The sequence below is a fragment of the Leptonotus elevatus genome, chromosome 13, assembly GCF_054856555.1.
Source record: "Leptonotus elevatus isolate MCC_2025b chromosome 13, RoL_Lele_1.0, whole genome shotgun sequence".
Taxonomy (NCBI): domain Eukaryota; kingdom Metazoa; phylum Chordata; class Actinopteri; order Syngnathiformes; family Syngnathidae; genus Leptonotus; species Leptonotus elevatus.
The window spans coordinates 10,308,093-10,327,741 of NC_141251.1; the positions used below are offsets into that span (position 1 = coordinate 10,308,093).

Consider the following 19,649-nt stretch of genomic DNA (forward strand, 5'->3'; position numbering starts at 1 on the left):
CATTAAAAGCTTAAATAAGATCTTCGGCCCATATTAATTAATTAAAACGACACTACAGTATTTTCATGGAATTGGGAATCTTGACCAAAGCACTAGCTTTTTAGACTTGCACTATTAATTGCACCCTGGAGCTCAGCGATACTGTGCATGCAGGCTTAGATTGTGTTAAATAAATAATTAATGGATTTGCTGCAAGGGACAGCTTTGCTAAAGATACAGCATACTGTATTTGTTAGTTACAGTTTTGCCAGGGTGTCCTCAGATCCTTAAAATAAAACAAATAATTTTAGAAAAATTTCAATTTTAAGGACAATCCAAGTCCTTGATTGTCCTTAAAATTGACATCTCCTTGTGCCTAAATCCAATGTTTAAAGACCGTAAAAATTCTGCAGACATCATCAACAACATGTTTTGGTTCGGTCGGCCAGTGATACAAAAAAAAAAACTGTTACTGTTTTTGAACTTTCTGTTTAGTATTTGAAGCATCTATCATTAATTATACAAAAATTCACCTTCCAATTAACACAAGACCAATGTGTTTAATATGCCAGGAGACCAAATAAGAACAAAAAAACCCACTGTACTGACATCGTCATATTGAGCTGCAAGCAGGATTCTATTCACTTCTATGACATAACAACAAAAAGCAAGTGCTCACTTTTAGTGGCATGCAGGGGTGGACTGGCCTACGGGGAAGTGTTCCCCTGTGGGTCGGCCGCCTGGGACCATGAGACAAAAATAGAAGGGGGGGGGGGGGGAATATATATACAAAGAGAGGGCATGTTGGCCTGGGCATCAACCAATATGGTTCATCCCACAATTTAGAGGGAACAGTTCATTAAACCATTATCAACGTAGATTGTAACCTGATCACATACGCTAAAGAATATATCTTTAGAAAAAGTTGTAATATTTTATTATTCTTCATTATTATTATTACCAATGTTTTCAAAACAATATGGCTGTGAAGTCATTGATGATCATACCCTCCATAGTCACGCTTTCATAAAATAATCGCTATAACGTGGTGAGCAGGGGACAACACGGCCCTGTATTGTATGTACTTATTTCCTGGTCTATATTGTGCCGACCAACCCGTGTTTATGTGCGCAAGCTGTCCGTTATGGTGGCATTATGAATGAAAAGCGTGACTGATTGTCACCAAAATCTATGGATACATGTGCTATTGATAGTCTGAAAATATTAGAACGAATCTCGCAGTGTTTAATATTTATTATTATTATTTTTAATTGTTCACGTCGTGATGGCTTGATCCTGTTTGCCTGTAGCAAAACATTATGTCACTTAATGTAAAAACAAACAAACATGACTTTATGAGTACATGTGCAGACATGTGATAATCCTAGTCTGGAAATATTAGAATGAAACTCGCACTATTATGGATAATATTTGCATTATTATTATTATTATTATTATTATTATTATTATTATTATTATTATTATTATTATTATTATTATTATTTTATTATTATTATTATTATTATTATTATTATATGAATGTGCGGCAGCGCTTCCGTCTTAAATATTCTCAAAACTATTGCGAGTTTCTATTTTTAGCCTATGATTAACATATGTCTACACGTGTACTCATAAATTTGGGGGACAATCAGTCATTCATGCCACCGTAATGCATGGATCGATGGTTAGCTGTGTCGCGCTGCAGTCACTTCTGCAATTAAATGTCTTTTTTTTGTCTTTCTTTCATGAAGGAACCTGAGATGGAGTGATATCTAAATTATAGCAAAGCTTGACGATGCCATACTGATTTTTTTTACCACAAAATTAGACCAGGAAATAAATCCACAAACGCATCACAGCGAAGAGTGACTAGATCTTATAATCAAAAGGAAATTAAAAATAATAATTTTAATCTGTTGTGTGGGTCAATTTGACTAAAAATTTAGGTTAATTTGCGTGATTTCTCAAATGTCACTTTTACGTCGTAAACACGTCGTAGATATGTGGCAAAATGACAAGTCAACCTCATATTTTGCTAAGTCAACATTCGCAACGTTCGGCAATGTTCACAGTGCGGTGAGCTAGGGGCTTTAACGCAGTCAGTCCAAATCACATCGGCAAGTTACTTATTTCGAATAACTAAATTAATGTTATAATAATTAAATAGATACATATGTCTCTAATCGTGTACATTTTGTTTTGCCATTCATGGTCTCTATGGGGGTCGCCATTGTCGAGTGATGTCAGATTGAAGCCGGTCAGTGATGACGATGTCCTTTTTCATTTTTTTTCTTTTCCTGATTTCACAACTTAGATGTCCGAGTTCAAAGGGGCGTTCCCTGCACACTTCCTGGCGTGAAGTCAGAAATATCCGACTATCCACCTTCCTTGAATGCAGCATAAGACTTAATCCTGCTTGTTTTATGGGTGTGTTGGCCTGGCTCAGCGGTAGAGTGGTTGTCTCCCAACCCGGAGGTTGTGGGTTTGATCCCATGCCATTGTGATCACGTTGAAGTATCCTTCAAGCAAGATTCTGAACCCCCAGTTGCTGCTGATGCTATGTCATCAGTAGGTCAACGAGTAGTTGCATGTAAAGCGCTTTGAGGGCAAGGTAAGGTGAAAAAGCGCTATGTAAATGAAGTACCATTTACTATGTGTGCATTTTATTTCATAAAACCTTGACTGTGGATGATATGACAAACAATGACCTCTTGGATAGGCATTACGACTGTGGCTGGTGGTGGTGTGTGGCCACATGTGACTATGTGCGTGCCATGTATATAGCATAGCATTGCATACACGAAGTGTGCTAGTTTGTCAATCATTATTGCAAACCCTCAGTCTTGTAAGTTGTCATTGATTTCAGATGAACACAAGAAGCCATTCTGCAGTAAGAATAAAAGACTGCATTTCTGAAGTGTTACACAATGTTTGAGAGCAAACTAAAAGAGGAAATGACAGCCAAAACTAAGATATAGTCCCCTTGTCAGATTTTACAGCGATGCAGATGCACTGAAGTACTGGCTGGTGATCTAGTTAAGCAGCTGTGTGATTGAATAAAATATTAAGAGTAATTTTCCCCAGCTGTGGATGAGTCCACTGTTATCACTGATAAGGATAATGTGTCAAAAAGAGAGTTTGTTGAAGATCTGGACATGGCAAACCTCTGGACAAACAACGGGTAAATAGATTTGCAACACAATCCTGGAAATGATGGATGAAAAGCAATTGATTTGAAGAAAGTACAGTCAATTGCTACTGATGGAGCTCCAGCTACAGTATGGTTCAACAACTATTGGTTCACCTTGGGAGGCAGTTGAGTTTCCCGGACACCAGTGCAGCAAAAAACACTACGGCCTGGTCCTGATATTTGGGTCAAGTAAGCAGATGGTTTCACTGGAGTTAACTTTCTCCTGGGAAGATCAGATAGGGGGATCTCAGGAATGGAAGAAGGCGAAAGTATGCTGACGTGGCAGCTGAGTGTGAGGGGAATGGCTGGAAGGCCCGCTCTGAGCATATTGAAGTGGTTTAAAATGATCATATTGGGAGCTGCACATTGCACAAGTCATGACCTGATACCCAATGATGATATCAGATGTAAGACTTGAAACAGCTTGTGATCCCAATTACTTTGGTGAAGACTTGTCCCGCTTCTGTCTGTCAGGTACTGTCTGTATATGCTGATTTTTTTTAAATGCACTTTAATAAGTCACACCATCAACAAAACATCCATCTATTCATTTCCTATACAACTTGGGTGAGAGGCGGGTACCGCTTGGAGTGGTACAAAGACACAATTTCATAATTGTTTTACATTTCCACATTGTCTAAATATTGGCGCTGTGAAGTTCTTGTTTTCATCTTAGCTATAAATGTATTCCCAAAGCAAAAAAAGCAATCAATCGAACAATATTTGATTATACTATGGACAGGAAACAGAATGGGCAGCCAGGAAAGCGCCAGAATGGAGCCCACTCAGGCTACTATGCCGACACCAATTTATCATAGAGTGGCTTATTCTCAGAGCAGTGTCTTTTCATAACTATATTAGAAGGTGAGCAGGAGTTTGGATCTATAAACATCTGACAGAGCACCACAGGTAGGTCAATTTCTGGCTCCAGTACTCCTTGTAACATGCTTGACTTGATGTGGACGGAGAAGCGATGTTTCGAGTAGTGCTGAATTGCACTCATCAAAATATGACCTGTTTGTTACTTAGACAGCCACTTGCGGGTGCCCATTTTCTTTAGTCAAGATGCATTCCACCAATATGACACTCTATTTTTCTGTCCACACAGGGGGAAAAAAAATGCACTTTTACACTCCACAACATTAAAGTGTTGTGTCAGATTGACAAATGACTTTTTCAAACAGTCCTGTGTAAAAGCACAACATACCTAATTTGTTTTTCATTCCTTTGTCAAGAGGCTAGGTACACACCATTCAGTGTATCTGAAAACTGTTCTCAACCACAATAAGCACATTGTTGTTTTAATAATCTCTCAGGGCACCAATTAAAACTGAGATGATTGATCAATGTAAAAGTCTGATATTTTTTTTAGACAGCTCTCGGGTAGAATTTCATTTGATCAAGGGTGTTAAACATGCTTTCATCTTAGTCTGCATCTGCATGATGGGTGTACTCAGAGGGCTTGGTGTAAACAATGAAGTATTGCATAAATAATACATCATCATACTATTACGTAATAGCCTCAAAATTAACTGTGAATACATTTAACATCAAAAAAAGGAAAAATAGTCTCTGTAATGGTAATGGTTCACTCACCTGCCTTCTGCACAGGGTAGCAGAGTTCGTTTCCCCTCAGTGACTGTCGATGTGAGTGTGAATGGTTGTCTGTCTCAATATGAGTCCTTGTGAGTGATGTGTGACTATTCCATGGTTTAGTCTGCATTTCACCACCTGAAGTCAGCTGCGTTAGGCTCCTATTAAGCGGTATAGAAAATGGAAGGGATGGATGCATGAAAAAGTAATTCTTAAAGTCAAATTGTAGGTGAACCCATGGTACGGTGGTTTTGATCGTTCCAATTCAATAATCAAATTTCATTATTGTTTTCTATCAAGGGCAATTTAAGCCATAGAGGCGGGCCACAGTTAAATACTGTATGTAAATTTTTTATGAGGAACGCAAATGTAGTATCTCCTCATGCACATCAGATGAACTGTCAATAGTTATTTTGGGGAAAAAAGTCATTTTGTACTTTTGAGGTCAGTGTTGTAGTGGTGACTTAAATTGAAATCGTTCTTGTTAAGATAGGCACATAGGTAATTCTGCAGAAATATAGTCTGCTATTTTACCTGAAAGACATAATTTTCTTGCCTTAATTTGGCCCTGGCTTTGGTTAGAACCCGCTCTCTCGTCTTCTCTGATGCTGAAGTACAGTCTTGGGGTTGGAGGCGCTCTTAAGCAAGTCTGCCATCTTGTGGTCAACAATGTTATTACAACTTAAAATTGCTCAGTTGCAGTAAACATCTCTTAACTTCAATTGTCTGGTCTATTGTATACTACTGCATTGTCCTGTATACAATTAGTCAATGAAGTGTACCATTTGAAAATGATATGATTCAGTCAACTACAAAATGCATTTCTTTATGCACAAAATTTGCAATGAAAAAGTACCAAACCATGTCCCAAAAACAAAGATCCGTACCGTACCGTGGGTTGCATGTACTTGGCCCTTTTATCGAATCACCACATCTGCTGAACTTTGTGGTAATATAAAGCTTCAAGGGCATTGAAGGTTCCACTATATCTCAATGGATTCAATATGAAGGCGTATACGGTACTTGTGGCTTCTTGTTTTATTGCATTGTACTGTCAGCAGTATTTCATTTGTTAGAATTGCTCCCAAAAGGGTGTATTAAAACTTTGTGAACAATAACAGGTGCTCTTTTTAAAACTGACAACACTTTTTATGATGTTTGGCTTTCTAAATAGACCTATTAAACATTTCTTTATTTCATTTAACATTTATGGCTTCATCTGTGCCCATTGATGTGCAACTGTCTATATTGTCATAATCAAAAAAAAATTCACTTGGAAGGTTTTTGGGTCTTACTGCATAAAATGAAGAAACATCAGCTTTATTATCTACCAAGTTATATCGCTACATGAACTGAGGATGACTTGCCTGTCTTTGCATCTTATATTGCCTGCGGTGGCTGAGAGGTCTGAGGAAGCCTCGAAAGACACCTACTGTAATGCATGAGCAGATAATCTTTGCACATGAGAGTGACAGCATCTCACGTCCAATCTTGTTTCAAGTGGAAAAAAATAAATCTCCTTGACAAAAGAAGACAATTGTGGCATCCAATGTGCATTTTTTAAGTGAGGACAAATGGAGACTGTTTAAACTGTTCTTCCTGAGGCCCGCATCAAGTTTTCAGGACCAGAGCTGGCCATCTGTTGGCTGATTATTATTATTTTGAAAAGGCCTAATATTAGCCACTATAATCAGGAAGCAAATGAATTGGTCAGGTGGAAATATACAAGTGCAGTCAATAAATCAACCTAACATCTATCTAACAGCCTATCAAATATTCACACTTATTCCTTCTTTTCTCACACTAACCTCTCTTATCCTGTATCTACAGTGGCCGTGGTAATCCGCTTCCTCTTTGACAGTTGCACCATGTTGTTTATGGTTCAATTTAAAAAAAAGAATACAGTGCAGTTAAAATAGCGCATTATATAAAACGTTGTTTTCCAAAATGAACACAATCTCATTCTCATTCTCATTCTCATTCTCATCGCAGCCAGTTAGTATGTGTGGGAGGGTCAGTCACGAGGTGAGCAGATGCCAGTTGCTGTCCTTATTGTAAATGTATTAGAAAACTACTCCAGCCGAGAAGACACAGCAGCACCACAGTTGTTTTGGTGCAATACATTTCCACACTTTTGGAAAGAAAATAAATAAACATTTGCTATCAGTTAATATAAATGGTCTTGAATGTGAAATAAGGATTTTTCTGTCAATAACTCGTTTTAAAGCAGCTGGACTTCCAATTGTGTTTTAACTGGATTGTTAGTACAGAAGTAAAATCATACATTATGGTAATATGGCTTGCATGTTTAATGAATGCAGTGTAAAATTGCCTCATGAAAATGTATTAGTGAATCCCTTGTGAGTCAGAGTTTGAGGAGTAACAACAAACTTTGCCCGAACTGTATCCCCGCCAGCCTCAGAATGCTTAAAAACAATAACATAAAAAATCTTTCAAATTGCTCCCCGTGCATAAGCTGAAATCACATGGGATTTCCGTACAACAAAAGGCATGGTTTGGATTCTGGAGTGAAATAATGACGTGAATCAATGAAAGAAGTGTGGGAAGCAGGAAGCTGCGACGACTTGTGCATATTGCTGAGTGGGAGGAAGCGTGAAGGGAAATACAGGCAGAAGGAAGTCCATGGAGAGCATTACTCAACTCACTGCAGGGAGTGCATGTTCATTTAAATTAATTTGTTATGAAATGTGCAGGAGCCGCCTGGACTGATGCGCCGTTTGAATTGAATGAAGATTGGGAAGAAGAGTTTGTGGGGGTTGGGAGGTCTTTCGAGAGGTTATGTCATGAAACCGTATCTGAAAAGGCAAATTCTGCCACGGGGTGTGAAACCTTCATTCCAAGGCACCTCTGCATAACTATGTCTCAACCGATTCATCCAACTTGAAGCCACCACACATTAGTATAGCCTTTAGGCCACCGAATGTATAGAGATGAAGGCCATCCAATGGTCGCGAGTTACTACAGCTTCAAATGTCACATACTGCACTTTGCAGTAGAAGGTCGAGACCCTTCAAGGAGGGAATAGATTCACTTTTGAAGCGATCTAGAAGATCTCAATACGTCATTTGTGATCTTGTTTAGCAAATCTATCAATCTTATTTAGCATGCAGTAATCGCAAGAAATTGACGTTGATTAATTGTTTTTCAGGAACAAGTGGTGATCAGCCCATTAATGTGGCTTTAGCTTTTTTTTGTCCGTTGTGTTTTCACTCATTGATTGGTAGCTACTTGATACACAGTGCTTCCATTATGTGTGTTTCCTTCCTATTGATCTGCAGTCACACTGCAAAGAATCGATTCATTTTCTATACCATTTGTCCTGGACACAGTCTCAAGGGTGCTGGTACTGGAGCGCATCCTAATTGTTCCTTACTCCCTCTCCCAACAATGATCTGAAGAATTTAGGAGATCAACAAAATACAGTTTACATAACATGTTGTTGACATATCATAAAAACAATGTTAACATTATTTATATATTTTTTAGACAGCTAATATTGGATATGATGGTATAGCTTTAATTTGTGGAAGCAATCATCCTCATATTGTTTAGATCCCCAAAATAATGGCTCTCTGATGAACCAATTTTAGATGCATATAGTATACAATAGGGATGGACAAGTAGCGATAGGAGGTATTAGTCAGGCTAATACCCGGCCTTATTTCAAGGTATCGGTACTCGCGACGGAAGCCGATACCAGTAGTGGCTGCCCTTTTGTGGCTGTTTTACTGCCAGGAGCTAGAACGTCTAATTTAGAAGAATAGAAAATTGACAGCTTTTTTTCATACAATTTTGAAGGGAAAATGCTACATTTTTTCAAAGCTATCTGTTATTAATTTTTTGGTGGGGTGGGATTATATATCAAAAGTGCTAGTAGTATTGGTACTTGGTGACTACTCATAGCGGCATCTAACATCCCTTGTATAAAAAGTGTAATAAAGTGACACATTACTATAGAGTGAACAAGTCTTATGTTATTAGAGAAATTACTTACATTTTAAATTGGGGGAAATCATTGTAATATGTAGTATACTGACTAAATCTACTTGTTCTTCTAGTAAATATTTGTAAGAACAAGCACAATTTATTTACATACCAGAAAAATGTGTAGTATGTATGTATTATTGTCAGTCTAATCTCTTGAAGTTTTGAAAAACCTAAATGACAATTTAAAAATTAGAATTATGTTGTATGGGGGTTTTGTTTTTATCTCCACTAGGTTTTAAGTAAGGCTTCTCGCCTGCATGGCATCAGCCTCCTGAGCTCACTTGAGGGCACTCAATGTGTCATCTTATTATTCTTGATAGGCAGCCCAGTGGGCAGGTGTGTCAGGTCTGTCAGATTGCACCCTGGGAAAATGTGCCCCCTGAAGACTTTGCTTTCAATTGGGCGGAGAAAGTTACCACAGTTCAAAAATAGAAATGATGCTTTTGTGTGCATAAGCAGGCATTACTGTGTAATGTGCTGCTTAAAGCGTAGCACTGATAACAAAATATATCTACATTTCTTCCTTAACATGCTGTCTTGAAATACAGCACCGTAATTATTAAATATACAAGGTATTAATGGTTACAAAAGTAATATCAAGCTAAATCGAATTCACTGTTGCAGGAACTGAAGATAAAAGTTTGTATTTGAATGTAGCACAATGCTAGTAGTGGACATGTAAATACATGAGTACGCTGTTGACTGAGTAGACCTCTGCCAAGGTTGTGCATGTGATTTTAGTTGGTGGCACACATTTCCATAAGTGTTTATGATGAGATTAATATACATCGATCAAGGGTCAGCAACCTTTCCTGTCAAATAAGCAATTTTAAGCCATATAAGTAGCAAAAAATCTGTCTGGAGCCGCAAAACATTTAAAGATTGTGATGAACACTAGCACTACTATACACAAACGCACGCACGCACACACGCACGCACGCACATACACATACTCACCCACATACAAAAAAATATATATATATATATATATATATAAAAATAAAAAATAAAAAAATAAAATAAAAAATTAAAATAAAGAGCAATGATGATGACATTTCCGAATGAACAATACTGAGCTCTTTATAGAAAGAGAAAAAAAAGGAAAAAAATAAAAATTAATGAAAAATAAATGAAAAAAAAAAAACTAGCACTACTAGAATTGTAAAACAACTAGATCTCCCAGAGCAGTAATTTTGACGGCTTGCACTCGCGTAATCGCCTAATATGGTTATTACTCGCTGTTTTGCATAGCTAATAAAGCCCCTCTTGCTTTTCTGTGGAAAACGGGTGTATTCATTTCGATTATCAGGCTTGTACTACCAAAAACGTCATGACTTTATTACATCTAGGAGCCTATTCTTTACTAATATAAGCTTTTACTCTACACTACTTCCAGTGGAGCGGTACACGGCTCCTTTTAGCGGGGGTGGGCTGTTCATGTTCGAACTTACTGTCTGCAACTGCCGAGCGATCCAGCGACCGCTCATCGTGATTCGGCAGACTCTCTGTCAGCTTCTCAGAATGTAGCTTTGTAAAGTCTCTTCTGTAGTATAGGTTTTTTTTCCCGTTCAACGTGGTGATCTAGCATACAATAAAATGTAGTAATGATAGACCAGGAACATCGTAAACAGAGTAATAACAAATCCAATTTTTACAACTGTCAAAATGACGGCTCCGGGGGATCTAGTGTTAATGTTAGTCTAATGTACTGAGGGCCCAAGAGTCCCAAAGGGCCCACATTTATTTATATAGCCCTTAATCACAAAAGAGTCTAATAGGACTTCACATGCCCACAGTTGACAAAGATTAACGGCATCCCCTGATCTAAAAACAAGAAGGCAAGGAACAACTAGAAGAAGAAAAAATACATTTAAAAAAAACATCAGGGGAAAACTAAACATTGAGAAGGGGCCACAAAATAACCAGGCTGCAATGGATGCCGATTGGGCAACAATTTACAAAGTATGTAGTGCTAGACAATGTTAACTAGCATAGTGCCATTTAATAAGTTGAAGAATTACAGGAAGACGCCGTCATGGGAGTGGGTCCTCATCCAAATCAGGCCCGGTTGGTCGATGTAGAAAACCCCATGGCAGCAACTTCGTCTGCCTCGCATCTCTTCCTGGTCAATTAGTGCAGAATCTGCAAAGCAGCATCCAATTCGCTCATTGACACCTAACTCCCTCTCCGAGCCGGGGACAAGGGAGCAAAAGACAGCAGCGGCAGTCACCAGGCCCGCATAATTCAGCCAAATGCAAGAGTGTAAAAATAAATCTTACGGCAAGATTTAAATGTATCTACAGAGGTAGTTACTCTGTCCTCCAAAGGTAGGGCATTTAAGAGCACTGGAGCCTGAATCGTAAATGCTCTTGACTTCAACCACAACACAAAAATATGAGAGCAGCATCCAATACATAGACATTCTTTTTTGTCTTCCTTTTGTCTTTCTTTTTTGGATTTTGTGTGTGTGCAATTTTTATGACTTCGTTTTTCATATATTTTTAGACTTTTCCTTTCTGTCAAATTTCTGACATTTTTGGACAATTTTGTTTACATGTTATGGTCATTTTTGGGATTTCTTCTTTTGTTATTGGACATTTTATAGATACTCTGTGAACGTTTTCTTTTCTGACTTTTTTATTATCAATTTTCAGACTTTTTTGGGGGTTCATTCCAAAGACATGCATGGTAATTTTCTGTCTTTCTTCTTTTGGTTTTGGACATTTTATGGTTCCTTTTTGAAAGTTATTTTCTGCTTTTTTTTTTTTAATTCAATTCTCTGACATTTTCTATGGTAATTTTCTGCTTTTCATCTTCCTTTTTTGGGCATTTTATGGTAACTTTTTAGGTAACTTTTTCATCTACCTTTCATCTGTCTTTTTCTGACTACTACTGACTACTCCGACACTGACATGTTTTCCATATATATATATATTTTTTTAAATCTAAATAATTAGTTATGTCATGTTTTGAGTTTAGGGATGTTTTTTGGTTCTTGTTTGCTTTTGGTTCCATTGTGGTCAGTTTTGTTGTGTTTTCCTTGTCTCCCTTTGTGTCAAGTGTGATCTTGTCCACCTGTGCGTGTCCTACTCTCCCTCTTATGTCAGCCAATCAGTGCCCCCAGCAATGTGTGTCTTGTCCAGGTGTCCCTAGTTGTGTAATTAGTTTGTGTGTAATTTGTCCCTTGTTTTTGGTTCAGTTGTCGCTGATGCCTTGCCTCGTTTTTCATTAGGACCTTGTTGTTGTTGTTGTTGTTGTTGTTGTTGTTGTTGTTGTTGTTGTTGTTGTTGTTGTTGTTGTTGTTGTTGTTGTTGTTTTTACTTGTGCCTTGCTGCCTTCTTGTGTTGTTAATTAAATAACCTTTTTTGGACTTCGTGGGCATAGGGCTAATGTAGTTCCAATTCAACAGCTGGAAAATCAATTTTTAAATAATGGAAACAAAACCTAGCAAACTATTTTCCTCACTATTCAGACTCTATCATCTGACGAACAATTCTGGCATATGTAAACCGAGTTTCCAGAGGTGCATTTTTCATTGGCCCATTCTTTGCATATGTGACAACAACCCCAAGAATGGCTGAGACAAGTTGCCCCAAACTACCATGTTGGCTAATACTTGCTCTAGTTTAAAGTTAGCTTAAAACAGAGCAGTGACTGAGGCATGACAATATGTCTGAATATCTCTTCTAACAAGTCCACATGATTTGCTGCTAGAATTTGTCAATGCATGACACCTATTTCAAAATATATGAAGTAGAAAATTTTTACTTTGGGTTGTGCAAAACAAATAACAGGCACTCATCTCAGTTCACAATGTGCTATTCTCTTCTCAGACTGACCATTTACACAAAGAAAACTAGTATTTCACTTTTTTGTTGCGCCCTCTGGTGGAGAAGAAAATTGCATTGTGACAACTTACCAGTGATACAACTAGCCCCAGTCTCCGCTACATGTAGGAGGAAAACATGGAAAACAGGTTAGATGGATTGAGGACCAGACTTGGAGACCCCTGATTTAGAGTCTTCATTGAACCTAAAACACATTTTTTTGATGTGGGAAGGAACCGGAGTGCCCGCAGAATTTTTTTTTTTTTTAAATCAGCACAAGGCAACCCAGCCTTAGTTGAAAATAAAAAAATACCCATTATATGAAATGGCATTTCTGTCCATAGGAAGATGTTTTTGTGTGCGTGTAGGGGTGTGTGCGTGTGTGTGGGTGTGTGTGGGGGTGTGTGTGTGTGCGTGTGTGTGTGAAGCAACATTTTATTGTCAAACTATAATATATTGTGCTCTGCCATTGTTATGAAGGGGAAGTCATTATAAGATTGGCAGTAACATCTGTACAGTTTTCTATTATCCAGCACAGACATCAAGACATAACTGATAATAATGATACATTCTCTTCATGTAATATTTGATTTCCTTATTCTCACTTTATTTCCCCAGCCACTTTTATATTATACATTATAGAAAAAGCATTTTCGGAATCAGTTTGGTCAAATAAAAATAAAAAAGGGAAGGGGGGAGGGGCAAATAATCCACTCATGCACTTTGCAAGCGTAATTGTGAATGCAACCACACAGGGTGAGCTAGAATGAGAATGCAGCAGGCCAGAGGCGGAGCACTGTCACTAACATGGCTTTAGCATCCAAGACTGTTGCCTGCTGAAACAACAGGCTGCAAGCCATGTGAGTGAGACTTCATGCAGCATAGCAACAGGGTGCTGGGAGCAACTTACCAGCTGTCTCCACTTATTTGACACAGTCAGGTAGTCTGAGAGCTCAACTTCACTTTCATTTGAGCGGAAGCTTGTCAGCTCCAGCAGCTCCACTTGGAGGCCACATGGGGCTTTCACAAGTAGGACAAGCATGAGATGGAATTTCATAAGATTTTTAATAGCCATTTATTGCATCTTTAATAGTGCTTTCAAAATCAAAATGATGCAAATTGCTTTTATCCAGAATCAAGTGGTTGTACATCGTTCAAAATATTTGATGTTAATTAACGATTTATCCAAAGCTTTGATATGCTGTATTGCAAATATCCAGCCCTAGAAATGGTTGGTCTCTGACTCACTCCACCAGGTCTGTGCAGAAAAGCTTAGCATATAAAATGTTACTGCTCACAGTAGACTCATGAAACATCATTAGCATGGTGCCACAGATGTGAAATGACTCGGGCCAGAAAAAAAGACATATTCTTTGCTCCCTGTAGTTCATTTAATTTCCAAATGCGCTACTACACCTATTACTCCACTAATATCCCAATTTACTTCTCAATTATTTTCCCTCTCTGCTCTGATTATAAATAATATCATTTGGCTATACAATTATTTTCACCACAATTGGATACGGTTTTCGATACGTGGGATGCAAAACAGTCCAAGGACAATTTCATTTGAAAGTGGAACAATTCAATTCAGTTCAACTCAGTTGGAAATACAATTCAATTCAATATGGTACGTCTCAGTTCAAGAGGGTGTGATGCGATTACCTTTTTTGTCATTTTACATACATTGCAATGAACTTGACAGTACTACAAGAGTGTCATTTCCTTCTAAAATATATCTCTCCAATAAAAAAAATATTTGATACGTATCTTGATGAAAAGCTATTGAGATCATTTTATTTTGTGTCACGCTGTTGCCGTGGCAATGCACTGTTTACCAAGAAAAATGATGGCAATTCCTAAAACTTGGCATACCCATCAGACCTGGGATAAAAATCTGTACTTTTTTTATTTTTTATTTTCTTGTCCGATTTTTAAAAAAAATTTCAATGGTGCCCCCTATAAAATTTTACCTAGATCTACCTAGAAAATTGGGATGCATTTGTAACTACCCAGGATTCACAGAAAACATTTGTATATCCATATGCTAAACCTAACAGGAAGTCATTATTTAAGCCATTATTACTTTATTTTTGGTAATTGTGTGCCATTTTTGGCCTCCCCAAAACTCCTCCTACAGAATTTATCCAATCGTCAAACTTCGGGTGCTTCATACAGTATAAAGAGTTTTGAGATTAAAAATTATCAAAAGCTTTTTATTTCATCGCCCATTATTGCTGTGGTGCTGTTTGCACAGAAAAAAATTATGCTGTTTTTGAGAGTAGAAACCTAGGTGAATAATCATGGAACTTTGCAAACACATCAGGCCAGCCAAAAACATACATTTTACATGTCTCTTGTCCTATGTGTCAGTACGCCAACGTGGACCACCCCACTACTTGTGAGGCACTGTTGTGAGGATAAGCGGTTCGGTTAATGGATGGATGAATCGGTGCTATGAAATAGCTCATTTGGGCTGCCGATTTAGACTTCAACAACTGTGTGATATTGTCAAACAGGGGAAGACTCCCACATAATATCTTAATATCTTGACGGGAGATCATGTGCTCGTTGTGGGGGATTGTCTCCAATTAGTAGTGTAACATGTACTGTGGTGCCATAAAATTTTTGCTGTTACAAATTTAGCCATTGTAAAGTAGTGAAAGATGGGAATGCAGTGAGCATGTGGAGGGAAAATGAGTCCAGCCTCTGCACATGGCGTACTCTCGCCTTTTAATTCATGGCATGTGCTTATAGGAAGGAGCTTTTTGTCCACAAGAAAATGTTCCGTATTTCCCAGTTTTTACAAACACACATAACCTAAAGATAGGTGGCAAAATAATTGCAATTACAAGCCATATAATCATATTCCATCACTTCAATTAGCCTTTATGGATAGCGCCCATAGCAAAAAAAAAAAAAAAAAAAAGGAAATTTCTTGAACCCCACCAATTAAAATGCAAGCACGGAGAAGGGTGAGAAGGGTGGTTACCATAAAATATAATAAGTGATTCAAAACATTTCAACAAGCCGTTCTTGTGTGTGCTTCTTTTTTCTTTTCTTTATAAATCCTATTCATCTCCATTTATGCCATGTCCTCCCTCAGCAAGCGTTTGTAAGATTCGCACCAGAACGAAATGGATACCCCACAGTTACAGTTAATGTATGTGCAAGAGGGAGCATAATGAAAAATCTGGATTCTCTCACTGTTTTATCTTCTTTCTGTCCTCCTCAGGTTGTTAGAGAGCTCCATGCTCAATGCAGAAGTGAAGGAAGGAGAAATTCTGCCTCCAACCATTCAAAAGCTGATGAAAGGATACAACAAGTACCTGAGGCCTTTCTTTGATAGTAAGAAAACTGCATCCACATGTCGAAAAAGACCCTTTAACAGAGGGGATGATCATACTGTATACTGATTTGGTGCAAAGGTTGTATGAACAATCAGAGAGTAATACAAACAGTAATACATACGGTATGTTTCAGTTTGACACATGAAAATGTACTACAATACTATTTATAGGGTACAGTAAATGATAATTGACATTCGTAATTGCATAACTGTGAGGTTGCTTCAAGCGTATACTTGTTATTGTGGCAAGGTAAAAATGTGGGATAGGCTACAAAATTTTTTTTTTTTCCAAAAGCAAACTGGGCTAAAGCATTCATAACATGTTTAGATATGGAATAAATTACCCTTCGTTGTAGAGATGGGCGAAAGCTGTAAATATGTACAGTACGTCCCTGTTTGCAAGTGGGAAGGAATGGGAATATTTGCTGCAATGTCATCATCAGCACAGCAATGATAGCTGCCGGTAATCAACATTTTTCAAACATTTTTGATGGTGCTGTAGATGCTGACCTCTGTGTGTTAGGCATCTGTTAATTCTTTTGTGAGACGATCATCAAGCGCTCTTATCGGAATTGCAAGCAGGGAAGAATAAAAAGGAATTGCAGAGAAAATCTAAGTTATTTTTGATGGTTAAAAAATACAAAATAAATAAAACAACTGGTATTTTCAACTGGAGTGTTAACGAACCATATAGCTGATTGCACCATTAAATATAAAACTTTTTGTTAATGAATGTTCCCTGTTCAGCAATTCATTATTCAACACAATACATTATTAAAACTCTGGCTGACTTCTTAACATGACCTATAATCCCACAATACTTCAAGAACTGTCGGTATCATATATACTGTATATTGTTTGCTTCTTTTATTTTTCTAGATGGTCCTGTGACTGTTGGTATGAGCTTGGACATTGCTAGTATTGACACCATTTCAGAGATCAACATGGTAAGAGTTATTTTCATTTTTATTGTCTAACTCAATAAAATGTACAATAAAAATATTTTATTGTACATTTAGAACAGATATAAAATGTATGATTAATCGTGAGTTAACTATTGAAGTCATGTGATTAATTACAATTCAAAATTAGGAGCGTCTGGCAATTTAAATCGTAATTAATTGCATGACTTCATGAGTTAACTCACGATTAATCATACATTTTATATCTGTTCTAAATGAACAGTAAAAACAAAATCTGTGTTTTCATCCTCTTGTTAACAAAAGTGGAAAAAAAATTTAACTAATAGAAATAGTTCAAATGAATTTTTGACGTCTATAACCGTCAATGGCAGTGAATGAGTTAATTATTCATTCATTCACTCATTCATTTATTAATTCATGGGGTAGATAGATAAATACAAGTTTGAACAAAGATTTTATGAAAAAACAAAAACAACCAAATGAGTGCCTGATTCTAATATCAACAAGATTCAAATAAGACAAATGTACTACTTAGCATGTAGTTAGTTATGGTGGTAAAATCAATAAATAAGTAATTTTGACTAATTGGTTTCTGGCAATATTTTGATTGTATATATTGTATATAATTATGTCACAGTTTTGCACTGAAGTAGTCCAAGAACAGGCCACTCCAAATCAAAATGTTTGTGTGTGACACAATGCTACAGAAAGCAAACATTTACATTAACATATTTGTCATAAGAACTCCTGAGACGTCTACCAAGGACAGAACTTAACTCTTACTCCAATTCCTATTCCAACATTAATTCTGAGAATTTGGCAGTGCATCCAAGAAATGTCACAAACACAGAACATGCCAGTCCACGACTTGGGAATTCTTCCAAGATCAGCCACCCGCACATCTGATGAAACAGATGCTTTGGTCTCAGAAGCACTCCACAGTTCTTACGCACGCCACTCAGAAAGTTTGGGATGCTTTCTGTCTGATATTGTGATTCAATTGCTGCCAATGTTCATGGCCAAAATCAACACCCTTGCAACTTAGAATTCGAAGGTCCTTACCTATACTAATGCAACTATTTCACTGGAAAAACAAGACCATAAATGTAAAATAATCACATAAAAATAAACAACAATTACCACAGTAGCTGAATTTTGCCATGTGACAATGTATTGGTACATTTGTAACTTTTAATTGTTTTATGTCAATACCACCATAATCAGATGATCCCTGGTTTTTGTTTAATATCAAATCAATCTTAATTATAGGAACCCAAAATAAAAATAAAAAATCTCATTTTTGTTTAGTGTATTTTTAATGTCTTATAATGTCACTGCATGCTTTTTTTTTATTTATTTTGTTTTGTTTACAATTATTATCCAAGGTGATATCAGTAGTGTAATGCAATGGTGTCCAAACTACAGCCAGTGGACCAATTGCGGCCCAACATCCATTTTTCCATGCCATATACTTCAAATGACATTTGGTGTGCAATGATACAAATAAACTCTTTATGGCTAAAACAATGACACAATACCTCTTCAAAACACTGTAAGGAGTAAAGATGATTCCATTTTAGAAGCAAAATGTTTGCTTCCAATTTCTGCTCTGCGTCAAGATTCGATTTATGAATATTGATTATCCCGGTCAAACGGTCAGCTCACTACAGTTGTTTAGGTTCTAAATGTGGAGATGCTGCTCAGTGCAGGAGTGGATTTAGTCTAGTGGGATACAGGGCCTTTGCCCACCCCAAAATATGGAAAAAATCCTAAAAATCACTTCTTTTTTTTTCCCTTTTTTTTTTTTCCTTTTAAGAGCTCAGTATTGTTCATTCGGTAATGTCATCATCATTGCTCTCTCTTTTTTATTTTTATTTTTTATTTTGTATGTGGGTGAGTATGTGTATGCGCATGTGTGAGTGTGTGCGTGCGTGCGAGTGTGTGTGTGTATTAGTTAGTTCACCAAAAACCTATTTAAAAAATCCCATACCGTTCACCTAAACCGAACACCGCCGTCAGGAGACCCGAGGAAGGACCAAAGAAAAGAAAAATCACTTTTAACAGAAAACTGTTATGTTGCAGTTTTTCCAAAACTATAGCAAATATAAACAACAAATTGCTTTATTGATTTCAGTATGTATAATATATTAAAGTCGAAGAATCTCAAAGTGGCCCCCTTCCCTTTTTTTGCCCTCACATGAAAAAAAGTGTGCTCACCCTTCCTCTAATGTATTGTGAGTTTCCAGATGTAATTCATCTCTGTTCTGTAATCGTTGCCACTTTCTGCGTCTGACCTTTACAATCTAAACTGACTCATCAACCCCTCCAACTAATAGAGTGAAAGAGACAACCTGTCACACTCCTCGTCTATTTTGCTGCCCTGCCACTGCCAAACCTTTCAGAAGGCACCGTGAATAACAAACAATTACCTGAATGTTTGCTATCGCTTGCTCACATTAGCAGCGTGCGTTTGATGGGCAATGAACAAACACAGTGGGAAGCTCGAAGGTCATTAACACCTATCAAAAAAAACAAGACTTGCAGTACTGATACACTCGCAGCCACACGATATCTGGACCCTGATGTGTTCTCTCAAACGAAGAAGCTAAGTTGCTGACTTGATGCAATGCACAGCATTTCATTTGCTTTAGGCATAGAACAGCTCAGGGACCTGATGCCTCCCAAATCCAACAGTGGAAAAAAAAAAGAAGCCCTCTAACTACACAGGAATGTCATAGTTAGCGGAAACATTGTTTGTCTGTCAGCATATTTTGGACATT

General features: G+C 37.4%; 1 protein-coding gene across 3 annotated transcripts in view; it reads left to right on the forward strand.

The window, feature by feature from the left end:
* The window catches only part of LOC147163766 (gamma-aminobutyric acid receptor subunit pi), a 49,079-nt gene that overhangs the window by 13,390 nt on the left and 16,040 nt on the right, over positions 1–19,649 (forward strand). For all 3 annotated transcript variants that reach the window (XM_086093418.1, XM_086093419.1, XM_086093417.1), the window contains 2 exons: positions 15,833–15,945; positions 16,826–16,893. In XM_086093418.1, coding sequence (XP_085949544.1) covers positions 15,833–15,945; positions 16,826–16,893 — 181 coding nt within the window. The remainder of the gene's footprint in view (positions 1–15,832; positions 15,946–16,825; positions 16,894–19,649) is intronic.